Raw genomic sequence first — 21715 nt, forward strand, 5'->3', positions numbered from 1 at the left:
CCGCGTCTTCTCTGCTCCTGCTCTCCTGCCTCCGGCAGGAACAGGAGACAGAAGCAGGCAGCCAGGCTCCCTCCCCAAAGCCAATCACAATGCTGCAAGCAGCGTTGGGATTGGTCAGAACGCGCCAGGCCAGGGACTTTTGGGGAGGCCATTTACTCCATGCAGGCTACATTGCAGCCTGTATGGAGAAGGGCAGAGTGCACATGACTGGTTTGGGCGGCCCCAGGGTCTTTGTGCACTCTGGAGTGGGCAGGCACACCACTCCTTCCCAGCCCTGCTCTCAGAGCAGGCTTGCCCACCGGCCCGCCAGCAGCCAAACATAAAATGGTAATAACTGGAAGTTATTACCATTTTTTGTTTCTGCTTCTCGCTCTGCGAGAAAGCAGTGGGGCGATGCTCCTCCGCCCTGGTGGAGGAACCGCCCCTGCTGCTTTGCTAAGTATCTGTTCAAGAAGATCCGCTGCTCTTGCTATGTGGCTGAGACGTTGACCATAAAACCTTTGCTCGTTCTGTACTATTTTATTAGCTCAGTGGACTTCAATCAATCCCCTCAGGAGTCCAGGGGTGCCCGCTATTTTATGTGCACTAGCAGCAGTTTAAGTGCTGTTTCAAACTGTGCTCATTTGTAAAGGTTTTAATTAACTGCACAATAAAGTTTTACTTACTTACTGCTAAGTTAATAACAAATGTGCTTCAGGTGCCAGATCCCTTCTATTTTGTCTGTGTTGGTTTTGTGTTAAGATATGCCAGGTGTGCATTAGCCATTGTCTACTTCTTACAGGTACGCCAATGATTTCCAATATATCAGTAACTCCTGTCACAGCACATATCATAATTATGGGTTTTGCGGTTTTTACTCCACCCAGTACATTGCATTCCCCATTCAATATCGGTAGGCCAACCCTGCTCCAAAAACTGGGCTTTTAGTATTGAAGCCCATAGCATGTTAAGGAAGTTTTCCTTCTTATTATCATTTTTCAACTAAAAATAAAAGTGATAGCTGTGCAGCTGCAGGTCTGTGACATCGCATGGATGCAGATATGAGTTATTTCTAGATTACACAAAGCTTTCGCCTGGACAGCTGCAACAGCCGCAGTTTTGCAGGCATGCTTCTAGGATATGCTTTTAAATTATTTTTGTTTGTAATTGTACGGAGGCACTTCTGCATGCATATTTATCCAAGATGTATAGCAACATGCCATCGTCTTTGTGAGCTACCAGTTTTATTGTTTTCTCTACAGTGCAATTTTTTCCCATGTGGAGGAGGCCCTGCTCTTAGTAATCTGCAAGTTAGGACAGTGCTTAATTTGACACTGTGATTTCCGGTGCTCGGCACCAGCACTTAAATGCCAGAACTTGCACTTATGACAGCCGCCACATGGTGGCACTGTTTTTTTTGCAATTTAAAGGTGAGCAGAAAAACAGTTGTTTGTTAATTCAAAATACATTAAAAAGAAAAAATATCTGCCAACCAAGCCTTTCCTAAAGCTTTGGCTACCTCGAACAGTATGAAATCTCAACTTGTAGCAGTATGATGGTCAGTAGTTGTATAAGTACAGTGGCAATGTGTGGTACAAACTGTGATGGCCTCCCGACGGCACTTATGTTTTGTACAAATTAAGCACTGAGGGGCATATTAGTAAGGGCGATATCGCAGCTTTAGCTCGACTTTTTCCTGCTACAGCGGCGATATTTTTATCGCCCTATTAGCAAGCTGTCGCTAACAGCAGTTAGCAACAGCTTTTAGGCGATAGCTAGAGGTTTGGGGCCCGTTTTGCATGACAGCGATATTTATCGCTAATGACATGCAAAGTGGGCGTACCCAACCTGTTAGCGACTGAAACAAGTTGTATATCCAATGCGAGGTGGATATTCAGGTTAAATCCCCATTGACGTTAATGCCTGAATATCGCTGGATTCCCAGCAATATTCATGCATTGAGCCGCTATCGCCGGATATTTTATTGCATTGGAGATAAATGTTGCTAATAGCATGTTATATGTGCGATAATATCCGGCGATAGGCGGCGATAAAAAAAATGCGCTAACCGCATTTAGTGATAAATATCGCTATTTGTTGCTAATCTGCCCCTGAATTAGGGCAATGTTCTCTTCTACTTCATATCTCATATATGGACCATTTCCAGGGTGGGAACAGGATCAGATGACTTTGAAAATGCAACAGAACCTTTGAATTTGTGTGTGTTCTGAAACTTTCCCACTCCTTGATTACGATTTCCTCACACACAATATTAGTTCATCTTGTGTTAATGTTGCAATAAAAATGCATAATCATCTTTGTGAATACCATGCACTCTTAAGTGGAGGCCAGTGCGTGTGTATCCCTGTACATGTGAATGGGGCCCTTTTGGCTTTATTTTTCAATAGGCTTGTGTTGATCATGTAACACAAAGGAAATAACGTTCACAAGGTGCTGCCTTTACTTCTGCTTGTTTCCATTGGCACTGTCCAGTGATTTGTTTGAGGCGGTGGGTTCCAATGCTCAGCAGTGGCACTTAATTGTCAACACCGGCTCTTGTGACAGTCTGTTACAATGTGGCGCTGTCTGGTTAATTTAGAGGTGACCACAACAACAGCTGGTTTTTAATTCAATATGCATTAGAAATTACTATTCCCTGAAGTGTGCTGTTAGTAGTTGTGTTCTTACGATCTTTGGCAGTATGGCAGGGGCATTGTGTGGTGCAAGCTTCAGTGGCCGCCTGACAAGAGCCCTGGCACTTATGTATTTTACAAATTAAGCATGGCACTATCCGTTTGCATGCACAAACTCGGGCAGCCAACTTTCATTTTTTTTTTCTCAGGAATATCATTCCTGGGTGGCTGCTGGTACATCATGTTGCATGCATGTATGCATGAGCGGCCACCTTGGAATGTTTTTCTTTTATGTGCATGCATCATAACGCACTAGAGGCCATTTTGGCATATTTTTAAAAACCTTAATTTACTGTTCCATGATTCCCCATGTCCATTTTAGTACGACCATTTTAAAGCATGCATATGATTCCCCACAGATATGAAGAAACAAGTGGCCCGGAGGTTCCAAGCCTTCTCCAAGGCAATTTCATTTAAAGAAGTAAATACATGAATTCCTAAATAAGCAAATAAACCAATATAACGTGCATGATAGAAGAAGGAGATCAATCCATGAGCAAGGAAGGTGGAGGGGGATTGGGGGCTTGTGGATAGCCTCTAGAGAGATTGCATGGTGGAGATGAAAGGGGGAACTAGCAGATGGGGAAGAGTTAGCCAGAAAAGACATGCACTCACATGAAGTGCGACATGAAAAAGTAGTTCCCTGATATCAGTTGTGGAAGGATACAACCAAACAGAACCATGGTGAAAAAGTTTGCTCTAGAGACTGGACAAATACAAGAATATGGACCAGGCAACTGAGATAGGCAAGAAAGCATTCCATCATGAAGAAGGAATGACTCAAAGCCCACACTATGTATTGTGCTGTAGGCAATAGTTCTTCAACCACAGAAAGCTAAAACTGTCGAGAAGCGAGACCTCAAAACACAACGATAAAGAGCTTGAATACACATATTAAAGTGTCATTATCATTGTCTCTAGTACTGTGGAGGCTTTCAACTCTGCCTGCAAAATAGACAACAGTGTTTGGTTTTAGAGACTCTATGAATAAAGGATGCAGGCCTAAAATATTGTAGTTCAGAAGATGAGAAATCTGGAAACGAAGATCCACTTGGAATCCATCATAGTTGATAATCCAGAGAAGAATACACACAAATTAAAGATGAGAAATCTGGAAACGAAGATCCACTTGGAATCCATCATAGTTGATAATCCAGAGAAGAATACACACAAATTAATCATTAAAAAAAATCTGCAACCATACTGTAAAATATGTGGTTCTCCACAAACTTAAAATACCTTTCTGAAAATGTGATATGATCTTGATCTTGCAATATTATGTTTTAATTAAACTCATCAATACCAATGTTTGAATGACAAAGAAAAGAAAGATGCACAATATTATATTACATGCCTTAGAGTAGTATAAATATGTCACATTTGTACTAAGTATTTCCTTTTAAAGAATCCATGTACAATTCACTGGCTTGCTGATCGGCATGGTCTTCTGAGGCAGGACGCGACAGCGATGCACGGCTCTTCTGTGCCACGCCACACACATCCCACTTTGTTGATATGATGTTTTTCTTAAATAAAATGGTGGTTATGTAGGAAACCAGAATGATGGTGACCAGGGAGCACAGCATTATGAATGTTTTAAATGGGAACAGTTGTACGTAGGTGCCATCCACTAGCCTGCAGCCTGGGTAATGTATGGCAGGAGGGAGCCTAAGCGCATTCTCCCCGGCCAGCAGCCGCAGTACGAAGCCAAAGAGGAACCCCGCTGCTGAGCCATATGTGTTGGTCCCTGGGATAAAGAGGGCGCAGCACAGCTGGGGGAAGAGGACGGCATACACCAGCTCTCCACTCAGGAACCACAGGTCATAGATAGAGCTTGAAAGGAAAGCTAGACCGGTGCCCGCTGATCCAAACACGACCATTGAGATCCGCATAATGCACAGTATCTCTGTCTCGGAAGCCTGGGAAGGAAAAAACAAATTATGTCAATTTTTCAGCTTATCCAAATCTTTAAACTAAACCTTGCTTCATTGAAACATAGCATCATGCAAGTTTAATTTCAACAGGAAGATTAGATCTATTTTCTAGATCCTCTTACATTGCACAGCAAATATTTTCTTCCTGATTGCAAGGTTGGGCAACTAAGATTGTTAATAGGTCACAGTCCAACATTGTCATTAGTTATGGTTTTAAGGCCAATGGTGCATTTGAGGAGTTTAAATTACCTAAAGACATCTATCTATCTAACCGTCTAAAGTTTATTCGGTCATGAAGCCCTACTAAATTTAAAGACATGTGTACTTACCGCTAGGTTAATTAATTTTACTAGCACCTCCAAAGCACGATGCATGGTATACGCATAGAGAGGCAGTAAGCAGATTGGTGATGTTGTCAGAGGTGGTATTTACATACATTCTTAAATGTTTACCGTAATCTAACTATAACTTGGGCCTATGGCATGCACTGCTAATTACCCCACTTATTACATAGTTCATGACATGTTCTATAACATCATTGATAACATAATTGCAACATCTGAAATGACATAATTAATGACAAGACTGCATGGCATGGGCATGAGTTACAGTTACGGTAGGACGTTAGTTCTAGGTACTAGGGATAACTATAACTGGTGAATTCCAGTGTGGTTTTTTAGGTCGAGCAGACCTTACTCTCAATGCGTGAGCATTGAGAGTGTCTGCTTCAGACCTTTTGTCGCTCGTATTGGGAATGAGTTGGGAATGAGGACACCAATCTGTTACGAGCGTTTTTCCTCGCGGGAGCGCGCGTCTGATACCTGCGCATGCGCGGTGCAAGCCCTGGCTCTCACACAGACACAGGCAGCCCCCACCCCTCTGCATGCACGCACGCACACACACAGGCGCAAGCCCTCGCTCACACACAGAGACAGGCAGCCCCCACCCCTCTGCATGCACGCACACACACACACACAGGCGCGCGCATGCACACGCAGGCACACTATCCCCTGCCTCGCATTCTCTCAATCACACACAGTCACGCATGCGCACACACATGCACACACACACACACACGCACACACGCATACACACAGGCCTTCACATTAGCCCTGGCCCCCCCCTCCCCTCCCCTCCCACTCACCGGGCTCTTTCGGCGTGTTCCGTGTCTCCTCTGCAGCGCTGGTCGGAGTCGGCCGGCTTCACTTCTTCCTCTGCGGCGGCGGGCGGAACTTCCTGCTGGATTGCAGGCCCCGCCCCCGTCTCGGCCAAAAGTGCCTGACTTCCGGTTTACACGGAGCAGGGCTGATTTAAAATCTGCCCTGAGAAGGATGCGCGAAGAGGAGCAAAGAGAAGGGAATTAGGACTTGAGCTGATGTGTGATTGTCTAATTCAAAGCTCGTAGGAGTCTATAGTCACTGGAGCAGATTCCTGCACTTCCTCTTCAGTCCCTCTGATTTGAACTCATGGTACACTTAATTGCCGCAGTCTGCTTCTTTTTTGTGATATCGTCGTGCTGATGCCGCTCGTACTTAGCTGGCCGCGGTGCAGTGCACAGTGACTACAATAAAAATATTGACTCAGACTGACAGACATAACTACCATTGTTGAGTTAACCACGATTATAACACCACTTAATAATTTTAGCAGCCCGGGCGTCTACCTGGTAGAAGGCTGCTTACAGTGTCTCGAGCCTTCATCGGGCTCTTGCCACGGTTTTGGTGCTGGGCTCAGCTGGCTGCATTAGCAGCTGAGACCCCACGATTGTCTCAACTCTCTGTCACGTGGCTGATGCCTGCAGAACTAACTTCTGTGCCCGGTCCCTGTGCAGGTCATTTACATCCATCGCACAAACTGCCTGAACCCGTGCCTTGCTCGTCAACACTGTTATCTTTAAATAGACAGTCAGTGCCTCGTGTGTATCCAGGGGGACTGCGCTTTGCCTTTTCACATCTTCTGCCAAGTTGCGCCTCTCACTGTACTCATGCAGTGGTTGACTTCCGAGGCAAACACAACAGTGGGCGCCTGCTTAAAGTTTTGTTTTTCCACGCGCCCAACACTCCTGCTAGTGCTAGCGTCAAGTGTTGCCTGGCCTCCGTCGGAGTTAGGGGATCGAGTGTGTCATTCTGGGACCGTTCGATGCACCATGATTCTTTACTACTGGTTCCGGTACACAATCTACAGTGTAGGGCTGCAAGTCCTTCATATAACATGTAGACAAAACATGCAGCAAAGAATTACGATTCATTTTATGACACCATGCTACTTATGATGTCTCCTAAAACCCCAGCACACACACCCTGTTTCCGTATGGTACAACACCACTATAAACTAACCTGTGTCTGGTACTTGTAGTGCTTTTGCTTCAGCTACGGTTGTTTCCTTTCCACCAGCAAAATACTGGCCAGTTGTTGTTTTAAAAGTCTGAAAGTCCCGTGTATCATATGAAATATGATTTTAAACAAAATCATATACATTTATTTATAACATCACTTTTTTGCCTTTGTTGCCTACAATTATTAACCAGGTCTCGTTAAAGTAGCCCAAGCACACATTTAAAAGTGCTTTATATTTATTGTTTGAAGTATGTACAGATAATGTATACAAATACTGCTTTCATGATTTTGCTTATTGTTGTGCCAGCCTGTACAGCAAAATAAATACCAGTGGTGCTGGTAGAACACTGGCCAGGTCCCAACACAAGCCTCAGCAGTCCCTCCTCCCGGAGTATTTCACCCTCAACTGGCACCGGGCCTGCAGGCACTGAACCCGTCCCTTGCCCTCCCAGGTGTGTTGTGAGAGCAGGGTTGGGGCTGCAGGGCCTCGTGTCCCTCCGAGAGAAGTGAAGCAGCCTGTCAAGGTAATGACATGACCCAGCTGCTGTGAGAATGAGTGACAGTATATCTCCTTGTTGCACTCGCTATGCTGTAAGATTTGTTTTTTAGGCTAGCGTGCGGTTATGAAGGATCCAATCAATGAGACAATCTCAGCAGCTGCAGTGCCTGCCTTCCCTCTGTCACTGAGAACTGCAGTCCCTCAGTCCGTCTTCAGTCATTGTCCTTCCATTTCTGGTGCTTTGCAGGAGTTTTAAGAATTTCTTAGTTTTTTGTTGCTCAAATGGGTGTAATTTGCGATATTTGTATTTTTCCCTCGTCTTCATTGCTTGGTTTTGCTTGTGAGAAAGTGTCACTCATAGTCCTTGAAATGTCACTCATAATTACACTGAAATTATGAAAATGTCACACATAGCAATCTGAAACCTTGGCAGCTATGCAGACTGTGCATTTATTAATCCTGGCCTCCCGTGCGGACTCAAACCCCTTCAGTGCATTGGACCCTCCAGACCATCAAACATAGAATGTCAACAGCTCCGTGCGTCAGCCCTGGGACCCAGAGATAAACAAATTCACATTCGAGACCCTGGCTCACCTGAGAGGGTTCTGGAAGGGTGAGGGGCTTCTTCTTCCCCAGATAGCAGCGGTAGGCCAGCTCAGCGAAGGAAGATGTGCCCCTCTGCACGCGCTGACTCCGAGAGCAGTCTCGAGCGCAGCTGCGGGTGCTTCCTACCGTGTCCTAATGCCCCAATTATCAGCTTATTGTTTTACAGTAGCTGAGAAAAACCTTTTAATATTGCCAAAGGACACGGTGCAGCAGAGAGTGCGCAACAGAGGTTTATACATTTCATTCGAAAACAGTGCTGGGCCGACAGGATAAGCGCCAGGGTGGACAAACTCTTGGTTTATTAAGGATTTCGCTCCTCCTTAACCTCTCGCTGCCCTCCAGAGGCGACGGGACCTCAGGACGTCCCCTCGGATTAGCAAACTCCCACTGCGCGCCAAAACTTTGAAAGTAGCAAAAATAACCAGGTTTCGTGTTCCTTGTTAGCTGGCTGACAGGCAGCTGAGGGTGCTAATTCTGAAGGGGCTAACAACCGCGCTAGGGTCCTATCTGGCACGTGCCCTACAGGGCAGTTATATGTGGCACTGCTGAGAGCCGAGCCACAGAGATGCTTATCTGCGGATGACACTGATGAGGAGTACCTCGGAGGAAATGAAGAACTGACTCTCCCACCCACTCACTGACTCTCCCACCGGCTCACTGACTCTCCCACCGGCTCACTGACTCTCTCACCAGCTCACTGACTCTCTCACCAGCTCACTGACTCTCCCACCCACGCACTGACACTCCCACCCACGCACTGACTCTCCCACCCACGCACTGACTCTCCCACCCACTCACTGACTCTCCCTCCCATTCACTGACTTTCCCTCCCACTCACTCTACCTCACACTCACTCTCCCTCCCACTCACTATCCCTCCCACCCACTCACTCTCCCACCCACCCACCCACTCACTCTCCCACCCACCGACTCTCCCACCCACTCACTGACTCTCCCACCCACTCACTGACTCTCCCACCCACTCAATAACTCTCCCACCCACTCACTAACTCTCCCACCCACTCACTGACTCTTCCACCCACCCACTCACTGACTCTCCCACCCACCCACTCCACCCACCCACTCACTGACTCTCCCACCCACCCACTCACTGACTCTCCCGCTGTCACGCTCTCCCACTCTCAACAATACATATATTGCATTACAAATGCAATAGGTGTCACATTTGCGAAAGTATAAGCTATTGGCATTGTAAATAACAATGCTATTAATTTATCCATTTTCAAAACCAACACATAAAAAAAATTGTCATTTACAATGCCAATAGCTCAAACTTTCCTAATGCGAGACCTATTGCATTGCAAATGCTTGTTTAAGTTTAAAAGATGATGTTGTGACTGTAATTTTCACCTAGCTATAACGTTACTTTATCCTTTGTTTTTTTCAGTGAATATATATATATTTCAAGGTGCATGATAAGTGAAACTTAAGACTTCATAAGGTTTCTGAAACTGGCACTTAATTCTCTGGCTCATGCGGAGTCCCTAAAAAAGTATACTTTTGGATCTTTACTGAAGTGTGCACTAATTTCCCCATGCAAACTGAGTTAAGGGACTGAATGAACCAGGGCTCAGATCTACTATCATTTTGCATTGTGGTTGAGCCACTTTTTGGCACACCCACGAAGCAAAATGTTCTTTGATATTTAGTAAACCACGCAAAGGCCGATTTGCATCTTGTATCAACTTGCCTGACTTGGTAAAAAATGTAAAGCAAAGCAGTCCCTTGTGCTGCATTACACTGCGTCTGGGAGGTGTTTCATGTGTGCACCATGGGCATTCCCATGCATTGGCCCATGCAGTTTGGCGCATTCCCAGATTCACTAAAGCTCGTAAACCAGGGGTTTGCGTCAAAATGCGACACCTTGCCGCCCAGCCAGGCATAAAGAAGAGAAATATGTTTATTTCTCCTCATAATAATTACGCACTTATATAGCGCACGACTACCCGAAGGCATCTCAACACCGGCTCTTGTGACAGTCTGTTACAATGTGGCGCTGTCTGGTTAATTTAGAGGTGACCACAACAACAGCTGGTTTTTAATTCAATATGCATTAGAAATTACTATTCCCTGAAGTGTGCTGTTAGTAGTTGTGTTCTTACGATCTTTGGCAGTATGGCAGGGGCATTGTGTGGTGCAAGCTTCAGTGGCCGCCTGACAAGAGCCCTTGTACGCATACCGCCGAGGAACCCTTCCTGGCTTTCCTGTGAGATGTCCACTCCAGGGCATCCCCAAGGTGAAGCCAGGCATCCAAGCGTGGTTGGGGCCATTGTAGAGATTATGCAAGCTATTTCCCAGAGTTGCAGAGTGGGACTCCATGTTTGGAATAGGCACCGAGGCGAGAATTATCAGGTCCGGGGAGATTGAGTCCAAGAGCCGCCGAGGCGGGAATTGAACCCTGGCCCCGGGCTAAACCTCTGCATCAGGGTCTGCCACTCTAACCAGTGAGCCGCACTTCTCTACCATTACTTCCTCTGATGCACTGTGCACCACCCATAGAAAGAAAGAATTGCCTCACAAGTTTGCACTGTGCTGAAAGGTAGTACTTCCTACACAAAAACAATCCTGCCCGTAGTGTGAAATGGTATCTGTATTGGTGCTTGGCAGCCTCAGGTGCTCCAGCACAGGTAGAGAGCTGCAGAGCTCATATTTTAATAGATGTGGTGCTTTTCACCTCCAATTCACACAACGCAGCCCAACAGCTTTGCTTGCTGCCCTGCGTTGCGTGAACCTTTGATAAATATGCCACCAGGTAGGGAAACCAGGCGTCCTGGATTTGCCGGTACAGTTCCGGCAGATTTCAGCAATTTTAGGTCAGGTCCTGGATTTCAGTGAGGGTCGACTTCAAACAATGGAGACACGTTTTAATGTGTTACAAACCAGTACTAGTTAGCAGCTCTTATTAGAAAGCTATTTCAATAACATGCATGAAACTGGGTTTAAAAATGGACTATAATTATTCCCATTGTGCCATGTCTTTGTTTTTATATTGATGAAAGCTGCCCCTCCGAAGATGTTGAATTGAGTCCTTCTTCTATTTTTGCAAAATGTCCAGGTTTTTGACTTTCTAAATCTGGTCATTCACCCAGCAAGGACTACGTGACATTCACAAAAGGTCGCAAGGAGTTTCAGGTTATTCTTGCCCCATTAATATCATTGGGGCGGCCGATTTCCAAACATTTGCAACCTGTACCTTTGCTGTGCCGACGAAGAGGTTAGTCACAGTGCAATACAAGAACTGCATTGAAACCAGCCTCTTTTGAGAAGGTGTAATTGTCCACCCAATAGAAGTTCTGCACGAAATGTTGCACATTTGAAATACTATGAAAATATATGACTGTTATTGATTTTCCGAAGAAATTATTGGGTATATATTTTTGTAAGCAGAGTGTAAACTATCAAATCTGGACGGCTTATACTTTGAAAATGCTCAGTATCTGCCCTCAGCTGGCACAGGCCATTCCTGCCCTCAGGAGGCACAGGCCATCCCATGATTTATTATTTCAAAAGGGTCCCAAGTTATTTTGCACATTTCAGGGAGGGCGAGAGAATGGACCTTTGTCTGCCCTTTTACCTTACAATAATGCAGGGGCCACAATGCGTGCATTGGGATTCGGAATTGTAATTATGAATCACAAAGCACTTTTGTGTACTGAAATTTCAGACTTTGCATTTGAAAAAACGTAGGAAGTAACCTTTTTCCTGCACTGCCAGTTGTTTTAATGGGGGACATATACCCGTATGAGGTTTGTGTATGAGGTTTGTGAATACCCACAAACCTACCTTTTTATTACTGTTTCTTACTTACCTACTTTTACAGAGTTTGCTTAAACATTAATCCTGTCTTAATGGCAGAAAAAAGTTGTAAGCGTAAAACTCCAGGTTTAAAAAGTGCCTTTCTTATGCATGCAGGTAACACTTTGGTGCACAACAAAATCCCAGCTGAGCGTTTTGAGAAGAAATGACAATATATAACAAGCATTGGCAAAGCCAAAAGGTTTCACCTATGTGAAATCTATTGTCTTTGTCAATGTTTTTAGTACATTTTGCAGATGAATATAATATAGATGCGGCATAACAGAAAGAGCTGCTGACTTGGGGATCCAGGTTCAGGTCTTGGTGTCAGCTCAACATCCTGTGATCCTGGCCAAATCACCTAATCTCTCCAGTGCCATAAAAAAGCGTCTTTGTGCAATATAACGAGTGCTCTTATAAAGCGCTGATATACTTTATAAAACTTTAAAATGTTTTTATAAAAGCTGCCTGTACTCTGAAAAATGGTGATCCGTACACTTCTAAGGGGCGTAACACAGCACCCCACAGCCCCCGCAGTGCGGGGGCTCCCCAGTTCCAGTGGGCCCACTCAGCACAGCACTCTGGCTGCATAGCTCCTGATTGAACACCCCCCGGCCTTGCATGGAGGCCCCCTCAAGGTTTGTTACACCAGTGTTTTAGGTGAGAAGAAGAGGAGGTCTTGGCTGAGCAGATCTCCCCTGTGCTAGTTGCTGTGGGTCCCAGGCTTGGGTGCTTGTCCGGCGGAAAGCTGTGCAGGGCACAGTGCAGGATGGCCTGCACAATGAGCCCCTAAGAAAAAGCTGGGACCACAATCTTTAAGAATCTGTGGGAGGGACGATGGAGAGAAGGCGGTGCGGAAAGGTCACGCTACTTCTGCTGCTAGGTAAGAGGGGACAACCAGGGGTGCTCTTAGGCATGGGTTTGGGGGCTAACCTGTGGAGGGACTGCAGGCACATGCACGCTGTAAGAGTGCATGTGGAAAATTAAACAAGCAATGAAAATGCAATAGGTCTTGCCTTTGATTAAGTTAAAGCCATCTGCTTTGCTAATGGTATTGTATAGCAAATCAAATGGCTTTACCTTAATAAAAGGCGAGACCTAACGTATTTTCAATGCTTGTTGTGGTATGTGTTGTTGCTGGTCATGCTCTGTGTTTTATGTGGTTTAGTATCCTAAATCAATAGTATATGAACGAGTCTCTATTTATTTTAAATGCGTATTGATTCGAAAAGTTGACTGACTGCTGAAGCATTCAAGTTGGGAAGGTTGTGGTTTTCAAACAACCGCAAACAGTTGTGTAATTTTAGACTCACCTGGGTTTTCTGGAAGGAGCAAACTGATTCCTAGAGAAACCCTTAACAGCTGCACAGCATGTGGATGACAGGGAAGGGAGGGAAAGAGAAAGCAAACCGCCATGCGCACGCGCGCGAACATCTCTTGTCCATACGCTTTCACATTTTGTCCACTTGCACGCGCGCACATGGAATCCGTATTGATTCCAAAAGGCTCTCGCATGGCGAGGGCAGCGCATGCGCGCTGCTAACGCCAGGCGAGACCTAAAAAAGAGTATCTAACCTATTTCCAGTGCAAGGACACTGGCCACAGGAAGCAGAAGTTGGTCCAGTCGCCATGACTTAGACTAAGACTCTCAAGCCCTGGAGGAAGTCGGAGGGTATGAGCAGTCAATGACAAAAAACAAGACAAGAACTGACAGAGACCTGGGAGTCAGAAAATGGTAAGTAACGGTAAGTAATGAGCATGCTGTAAGTCACTTTTAATATTTTTTATTTAATTATAAGAGAAACCTAAAAAAAGACACCAGCTGTATATACTATCAACAAAAACTTTGATGTGGCTTAACCAGGGAGAGGACGTGGCATAATGGATAGAGTGGTCGACCTCGAAGCTGGGGAACCAGGTTGCAGTCTTGGTAGGGATGTTCAACATCCTGTGATTCTGGCAAATCACCTAACCTCCCAATGCCTACAAAAAATGAATGTGTCTATCTATAACTCAACTGGTGCTCATGTAACGAGCTCTGATACCTTCGGGTCAAGTTTGCGCTATATAAAACTCTGGACAAAAACAAAACAACCGAAATGCTGTATGAATCACACATGTATTCCTCACCTTTTTCCTGAACATTTTCTTGTATATATTGTGAGCAAACATGGAACTGGCGGATAGTAGGGACGAGTCTGCAGAAGACATAACGGCAGCAGCAATCGCCCCTAAGCCAGCAACAGAAATGTATTTTGGGCAGAGATACTGCAGGACAATCGCCAAAATCATGCTTGATTCTCCTCTTGCAGCAGGGGATGGCAAGCCATAGCTGGTCTGATTCCAGTCTAAAGTGAGAAGAAGAGAAGATCAAACCTGGGAAGCATAATTAACAACTTCTCTTTTGGGTCTACTTCAGTATAAGAGAAACCTATTGATTATGAACCAACAAAACACACCAACAACAGTGAATAGTCATGGGAACACCAGTAAGTGCACTATTTGTAGAATGATCAAGAAGTACAAGGTTCTCTGTGTAGGGTACCACATAACTTCATGCATTGCTTCAATACAAGCATAATCACAAAGGCAAGATGCACACCATATCAAGATGTTATGAAACAAGCACAAAAGGTTCAGAGTAATTATCTTCTCAGTCGTTGTATTTATTTAATTAGATTATGATTTGTCCATGTGCATGCAAAAGGCTTGAAACAGAGCCAAAGTGTCGTTTTTCTGTAGTTGTTGTTCAACCGCACTTTCCATTGAAAAGCCATGTTTGTTTTTTCTATAACTTTTTGTAAATGTTGCAACATGTTTATTTGATGTAGAAACGTGTTTCTATAACTTTCTTCCCCATGTACTGTGTAACAAAGATGCAGAATTGGCTAAGCAGGCAGGTACGACAAAATGTGAAAACTTAATAATGACTTAATTCGAGAAATTAAACAGAGCACTATTTTGAGGCTTGGTTAGGCTGGGCTAGGTTTGTGTCACTAGATGGTAAAGTGGAATGTATCTTAAGATTTACAGGAGTGGAATTCTAGTGCACATCATTGACAAGAAAACAGTCACAATGGCAAAGCCCATAGTCTTTCAATAGGAAACAGAGAATTCAATGCATTTTCAGTCCTGTGAAGATTTGCCGATAACCTTACTGGAGGAAACAGTTAAAAGTTTGGAAAATGAGAATTTGTCTGCCACCTTCAGGGTGATTGGATGTCCAGTTTCTAGATCCGAGAGAGAACTGAAGATCATTTTTGAGTGTGTTTTGATTGAGGACATGCAACATCTGGAAGGGCAACACCCACTAATGGGAGAGGGCTGTGAGGCTTCTCAGAAAAAATAAACAGGCTGGTGAGAGTCAGGGACGCATAGTCTTTGTGACCATACATGAGAAGAGTCATTGAGTATATGTTCTAATCTGGACAAAGAATGGTGATATTTTTGTCTGCTGATACTTCTCTTTTCAGAGGTGTGTCCTTGTATGGCCTCAAGGAGGAAGAATCTCCAGACACTGAAAAGAGATTTTGTCAACCTTGGGATCTTGGCTTGTCTCTTCTTTGTAGCAAGGTTGAGGGTTGTCCTAGATGTCAAAACCTTCTTGTCAATTAGAGAGAGGCTGTTTCTGCATATTTGGATACCTTAACAGCCTGACCTCAGTATGAGTGATGATGCTACCACCATGGCCATGTTTTTAATGGTCTTCCATCCACTCATGCCCTGATTATTCTGGGGAGGTCCTTTTTTTCTTTTTCTTCTGTGCCTATTGGCTGGATACCAAATGTGTGTCCAACGTTTTATCGCAGGGAATACCTGGTTGGATACAGCATAACTCTAAGCCACTGCAGGAAAAATTCCTCTGGTATGCCCCCACTAGAAACCTACTGCTCTACATCAGCAAAACTAGTCTGCACAGCTAGCTTCAAGAAAACCCGAATGGGTGGTAAGTCATTTAGCTCTGCAGCCTCACGCCTATGGAATATCCTACCATTTGATCTTAGACAAACTGAGAATTTACTAAACTTCAGAAAGAAGTTAAAAACCCGACTATTCCCTAGGGTTTAGTCTAACCATGATGCAGCTATGACCATCTGGCTGTAGGACAATGTACCACACACAGCGTCTACTGAGTGATCTGAAGCACCAGGAAACCCGTGGGGTGACAGTGTGCTATAGACGTCTCACATACAATACAATACAATACTGTACTCTAGTTGCATTTGATGTTGTAGATCCCTATTGGTGTTTAATTTTAGTAATTATCTCCTTCTAGTAGACATCACTGTTTCTAGTTGTCAAATGTGCTATATTTTGGGGTTTATTTGAAAGTGTGGATTACACTTAATGTGATTCACTTACTGTTGCTGTGTGCGCATGGTCCTGCCTGTGTTTCACTACCGAGCTGTGAATCTCCTGAATCCAGTGTCTCAGAATCTAATAATGGAGTTAGTTCCCCAGATCATGATCCAGCAGAGATGCCATTGTTGTCCTCGCCTAGAAGACTTCAATCATAGGTTTAGAGTATTTTGAACCACAGAGGGTTTCCTTTAAGTTTGCAAAGTTACATCTTCCACCATAACACTTGCTACTTTGACAAGATATGTGTTGCATTCTACATGTAATAATAATAACTATAGTAATAATATAGGCTTATAGCCCGCCGTACCAGGCTATACCTTCTATTAAAGGCTCGCTCCAACGTTAAACAAGGGAGCGGGACTTTAATAGCCGGTATAGCCCTGCTACGAAGGGCTATAAGGCTATTAGAACATTCTGCCACTAGAAGGCAGAATGTTCTAACAAATTAAACAAAGGCCTCTCGAAGCTCGAGGGATTTAAATCCCCTCGAGCTCTGAGAGGCCTTTGTACAACATTGGAATGTTGCTCTGCTGGCCTTTACCGGCCCATAAAAGCACGGCGCACTCCATTGTCTACAATGGAGTGCTCCACATTCCAATGTTCTAATAATAAACATGATATTAATGCATTTAAATAAGTCGTTTTACTTTCCTGTGGATGCTGCCACTGCACCAATAAGCACAGAGGGAATGGCCATAACTGCACATATGAACCCAGCGATGTAGGACGTCAGTTGCGCTTGGGAGGTGGAGGAAGCAGCAAGGACTCTTTGAAAGTAGACTTGCCAGGCAATGCTTCCTAGAATCTAAAACAATAATGCATACAAAAGAACATCATTCACTGTAGACCATGCTGCTTCCAGCAATTTGAATCACAGAAGGAATCTGCACATTTAGATGAACCTTTGTAAGTGCACATCATAAACTGCTATACAAAATCCACATCTTATATGATAGAACGGGGCATCATCATTTTAGTGGCGCCATGAATTAATATAGATCTAGAAAATATTGAAAGCCTTTCCTAACAAAATTATGTGTCCAAGATGCAGTGAGTTACATTTTTTTTAAAGCTGCAGAGCTCATATATTGTATAGATATCACTGAGAGGTACACAATCTCTCAGTTACAATACTAGACACTATTCTTTCATTTGTAGGTAGTGTTTAGAAGTGTTTAGGTAGTGTCTAATGGGAGAATTCTTAAATAGATAAACCAACCCTTTTGAAGCATAACTTCATTCCCTTTGTCATTTGAGATTATGCTATGTTGGAACACTTAAACATAGTTAACAAACTCATTTATTACAAATAATAATTGACAGGGGTGTAGCTTCAAAAAGGTGTTCGAGTGTGACACCGCTCAAAAAAGTGCGTTTTTAGCTTGAAGTGGGGACATGGGGGCCCTGAGTTGAGTCTGCTATGTCTGTGTTGGCTCTTCTCATTGTGCACGAATAATAAAAGCCTCTGATGTAAAACAGGAATGAGGGAGGGAGAGACAGGCAGATATATGCATCTGGTGGCTGAATTTCAAATTGAGAAAACTTATAACCTGGAATCAATATCAGCTTCCCTGCTTGTCCAAATTATTTGATTAATGGCAAACATTTTATTTCAGAGCCTTCTTTTTAGGTTTGGCCTGCGTTGTGCTTGTGAAATCTCTTGCATTTAATATATCTTAAAAGGGGGCACTTATCAGTTTCCAAAGCCGAATTACTGTGTTCATCCGCTTTTGTGTGAAACAGTTTTTTGTTAACTTCCACTGACTGCATGCAACAACAACAACAATTCAAAGCTTTATTCGGAGTATAAAAAAACATCCATATAAGCATACATAAAACATGAATTACATTTTCTATTACAAACTGCATAATAGGCTGAGCAACGAATCCAGAACAATTAAATTATCAAAATGCAGTTGTAGTACAATATATACAAAAAGTGACTTGTGCTTATAGCATGCAATATGCTTGGTCACTACATATGTACATATAATTCTTCTTTATCAGAGTTTTAGTATGGCAGAAAAGTAAATTTTAAGTAATCAAATTAACAATAGAAGCATAGTGGTTATTGAGTATATAAAACATGTGCCAAATACGCTAAAATGTCAAGTATAAGGTGAGTAGTGCAAACAGTGCATGATTACATTTGCGACTATTGATCTTATATATAAATGTTTCAAAAAGCGCCACTAATTGCCGTCTATGTCCTTAGTTACATTTGGTGCTATATAAAATGCATGCTCATTAAAACAGGGACTTCCCAAGTATATATCTTTACAGTACAATTGATTTTCTAGCAGAGATACATTTTAAAATATAGGACGCAGTAAAAAAACAGACATCGGAGCTTTCAAGCAGGGATAACAGCCTGCATGCATTTACGATACTTCTACCAAAGCTGTTCACACTGGTTAAGCCCCATTCACTGTCAAGATAAGATCTCTTCCCACGGAAAAGGCTGACCGCTAGTAACAGTATGCTGGAATGCGTGCTTTTTATTACTTAGTTGTGTAAAGCAGATACTTTAGCCATAGAACGTGTGTGGCATTTCCAATTCATGCCTAAGTACATTTCTTTGCACTTTGTAAGCATTATCGGATTGTAAGTAAGTAAGTATTTTTATTGTTTTTAGGTTAATTAAAACCATTACAAAAGTACATTGATAGTTCATGCATTCAGATAAAAGATTGTAAAGAAAGGTATTGATTTTTTTCAACTTAATATATAAACTCATTATGCTTAAATTCTAAATGTTGTAATAAACATTGCACATTAAAAATAAAGTTAATATACAAGAGCTATGCTATGTTTTACTACTAAACAGGAAGTCACAAGTGCACTTACTTGCAGTCATCAGGGTCATGATGTGAATGAGTTGAGTTGAGTTGAGTTGGGATTTATAAAGCTCATAGCTACCCTAGGGCGTCCCAGCACTGGCTTGACCTAAATTCCAGAGGGGAGGGTAGAAGAATTACAGGATTATGGGAATATCCAAGTTTTTAATTGTCTCCGAAAGGCCAGGAGGTTGTGTTCTCTCCGCATGGCAAGTGGAAGGGCGTTCCACAGTTTTGGGGCGTTGTAGGAGAACAAGCGCCCCCCGGCTCGGGACTTTTTTATTCTCGGAACGCTGGCGAGGGAGAGGGAGTCTGATCTGAGGTGTTTGTTGGAATGGTGGGGTTTAACGAAGGATCTCAGAATCGGGGGACCTCTGCCTTGCATTATTTTGTGCGAGATGCATAAGGTCTTAAAGATAATTCTTTCTTTGACCGGGAGCCAGTGGAGGCTTTTAAGTGCTGGTTTAGCCGAGCATCTCGATTTGGTTCCGGTTAGGAGTCTGGCAGCAGCGTTCTGGGCGCATTGTAGTCTGTGAGTGACTGATGCTGGAGCCCCCAGGTACAGGACGTTGCCATAGTCCAGTCTGGAGTTCACCAGCCCCTGCATCAGCAGTTTCCTTGATTGAAAGGGGATCAGATGGAGAATTTTTCGCGCCATTCGGATGAGGCCAAGGCAGGTGCCTGATGTTTTTCTGGCCTGAGTCTTAAAGTTGAGGTCTTGATCTAGCCAAATGCCGAGACTTTTGACTTCGGATTTGGGGGTAGGGGGTGTTCCCATGCATGGCGGCCAGGAGAGGGCTGGATGGAGTTTGTGAGGGTTTCCCAGGAGAAGTATCTCAGATTTTTCTCCGTTCAGTTTTAGTCGGGACTCACACATCCAGTGGAAAACGCTCTCGAGACAGTTTGCCAGATTGTCTAGGCTATTGCTCAGCTGGTTGATAGAAACCACCAGCTGGGTGTCATCGGCATACATGACTGTTTTAATGCCAAATGGGGCGATGATGTCCTCTAAAGGGGACATGTAGACGTTAAAAAGTGTGGGGCTCAGGGAGGAGCCCCCTGGGACCCCACACTGAAGTGGCAGGGCTTTGAACACGTTGGTGCCGTCCGTCACTTGGAAAGTTCTTTCTTCCAGAAAGGATTTGATCCAGGACAGGGCGGAGTCAGCGACTCCTATCATGCTTAGCCGATGGATGAGGATAGCATGATCCACCGTGTCGAAGGTGGCACTCAGGTCGAGGAGGATCACTGCCACTGATCCTCCTGCGTCGATGATGGTTCTTGCCTCTTCGACCACGGCTAGCAGAGCGGTGTCAGTTCCCTGTCCCGGTCTAAACCCTGTGTGGGATTGGCGCAGGAGTTTATTGGTTTCAAGGAAATTAGAAAGTTGGTGGTTGACGATTCGTTCGGCCACTTTGCTGATAGCAGGAAGAAGCGAGATGGGTCTGAAGTTGGTTGGGTCCGTGGGATCAAGGTGGGGTTTCTCTAGGAGAGCCCTGACAGTGGCTTTCTTCCAGTTGGCCGGAACCGAGCCCAGTCTAAAGGAGAAGCAGGTGCAGTAGCACCGAGCCCAAAGGTTGTCAGCACTCCTCTAAATACGTGATATTGCTATATTTGACTACTCATCAGGCAGTCACAATTCCAGTTACCTTGCAGTTAAAATGGACCTTTTTTGAATAGCACAGCAGGTGCAGTGGCAACAGGGCCAAAATCTATAGGGACCTCACTAAACCCTTCCTTTTGTTAAAATTTTAAACTAAACAGTCAGTCACATGTACTGTTGGATTGCAGACATCAGGATCATGATTTCAATGGTGCCGCAGGTGCAGTGACACCATGACTAAATGTTCTAGGCACCCCACTAAACCCCTAAAAGTGCCATATTTTAGTACTAAATAGGCAGTTACAAGTGCAGTTACCTTGCAGACAACAGGGTCATGATTTGAAGGGTGCAATAGGTGCTTGTTTCCGGTTCAGGGAAGACCTGGCTTGGCAGTTCGGGCTGGACTGTTCCCATGAGGCACAGGGTCAAGGCTGATTTGCATATAGCTGGGTCTGAACTGAGGTGGCGAAGTGAGCTAAAGAATGATCATGGATTCAACCCAGATCTGTGACTGGGGGTGAGTGTCTGAAAAGTTTCAGCGCTCCATCCATCATCTCTTTGTGTTTGGAGTGGCACTGGGCCCAAAAGTTGTCAGAACTCCTCTAAAAACCTAACATTGCTATTATTTACTACTATACAGGCAGTCACAATTGCAGTTACCTTGCAGTTAAAATATGTGTGTATGTATGTATGTTTCCAGTATTTATAGCGCTTTAGTACCCCGCGGGTATCCTGGCACTGAAAAGACAGAGGTTCCACTACACACGCAGAGTTTACCTACTGCAGTTTTTTTCTAAACTATACAAACTTCTCTAATTCTCTGATGTTAAATCGGAGCTTATTCCACAGCTGTGCCACTGCACAGCTGAATGCTCTGCCACCACATCTGGAAGTCCGTGCTCTTGTGGTGCGGGCCCGGTGAGCAGTAGAGGAGCGAATAGCTCATGATGGGGAGTACCAGACACATTTTTTCTGCAGAGGCCGGGTCCAAGTCCATGGAGGGCCTTGAACACAATGCATGCAGCTTTGAACTGGATTCTCTGGGCCAGAG

The 21715-nt window shown here is 44.2% G+C and overlaps 1 protein-coding gene across 2 annotated transcripts in view; it reads right to left on the reverse strand.

The window, feature by feature from the left end:
- Positions 1 to 3057: 3057 nt before the first annotated feature.
- LOC147698733 (high affinity choline transporter 1-like) overlaps positions 3058 to 21715 on the reverse strand; it is a 150532-nt gene continuing 131874 nt past the window's right edge. For both annotated transcript variants that reach the window (XM_086933501.1, XM_086933500.1), the window contains 3 exons: positions 16876 to 17029; positions 13993 to 14210; positions 3058 to 4591 (listed from right to left, as the gene is read on the reverse strand). In XM_086933501.1, coding sequence (XP_086789627.1) covers positions 4058 to 4591; positions 13993 to 14210; positions 16876 to 17029 — 906 coding nt within the window. In that variant the 3' untranslated portion in view covers positions 3058 to 4057. The remainder of the gene's footprint in view (positions 4592 to 13992; positions 14211 to 16875; positions 17030 to 21715) is intronic.

This window comes from Lissotriton vulgaris, chromosome 8 (genome assembly GCF_964263255.1).
Source record: "Lissotriton vulgaris chromosome 8, aLisVul1.2, whole genome shotgun sequence".
Taxonomy (NCBI): Eukaryota; Metazoa; Chordata; class Amphibia; order Caudata; family Salamandridae; genus Lissotriton; species Lissotriton vulgaris.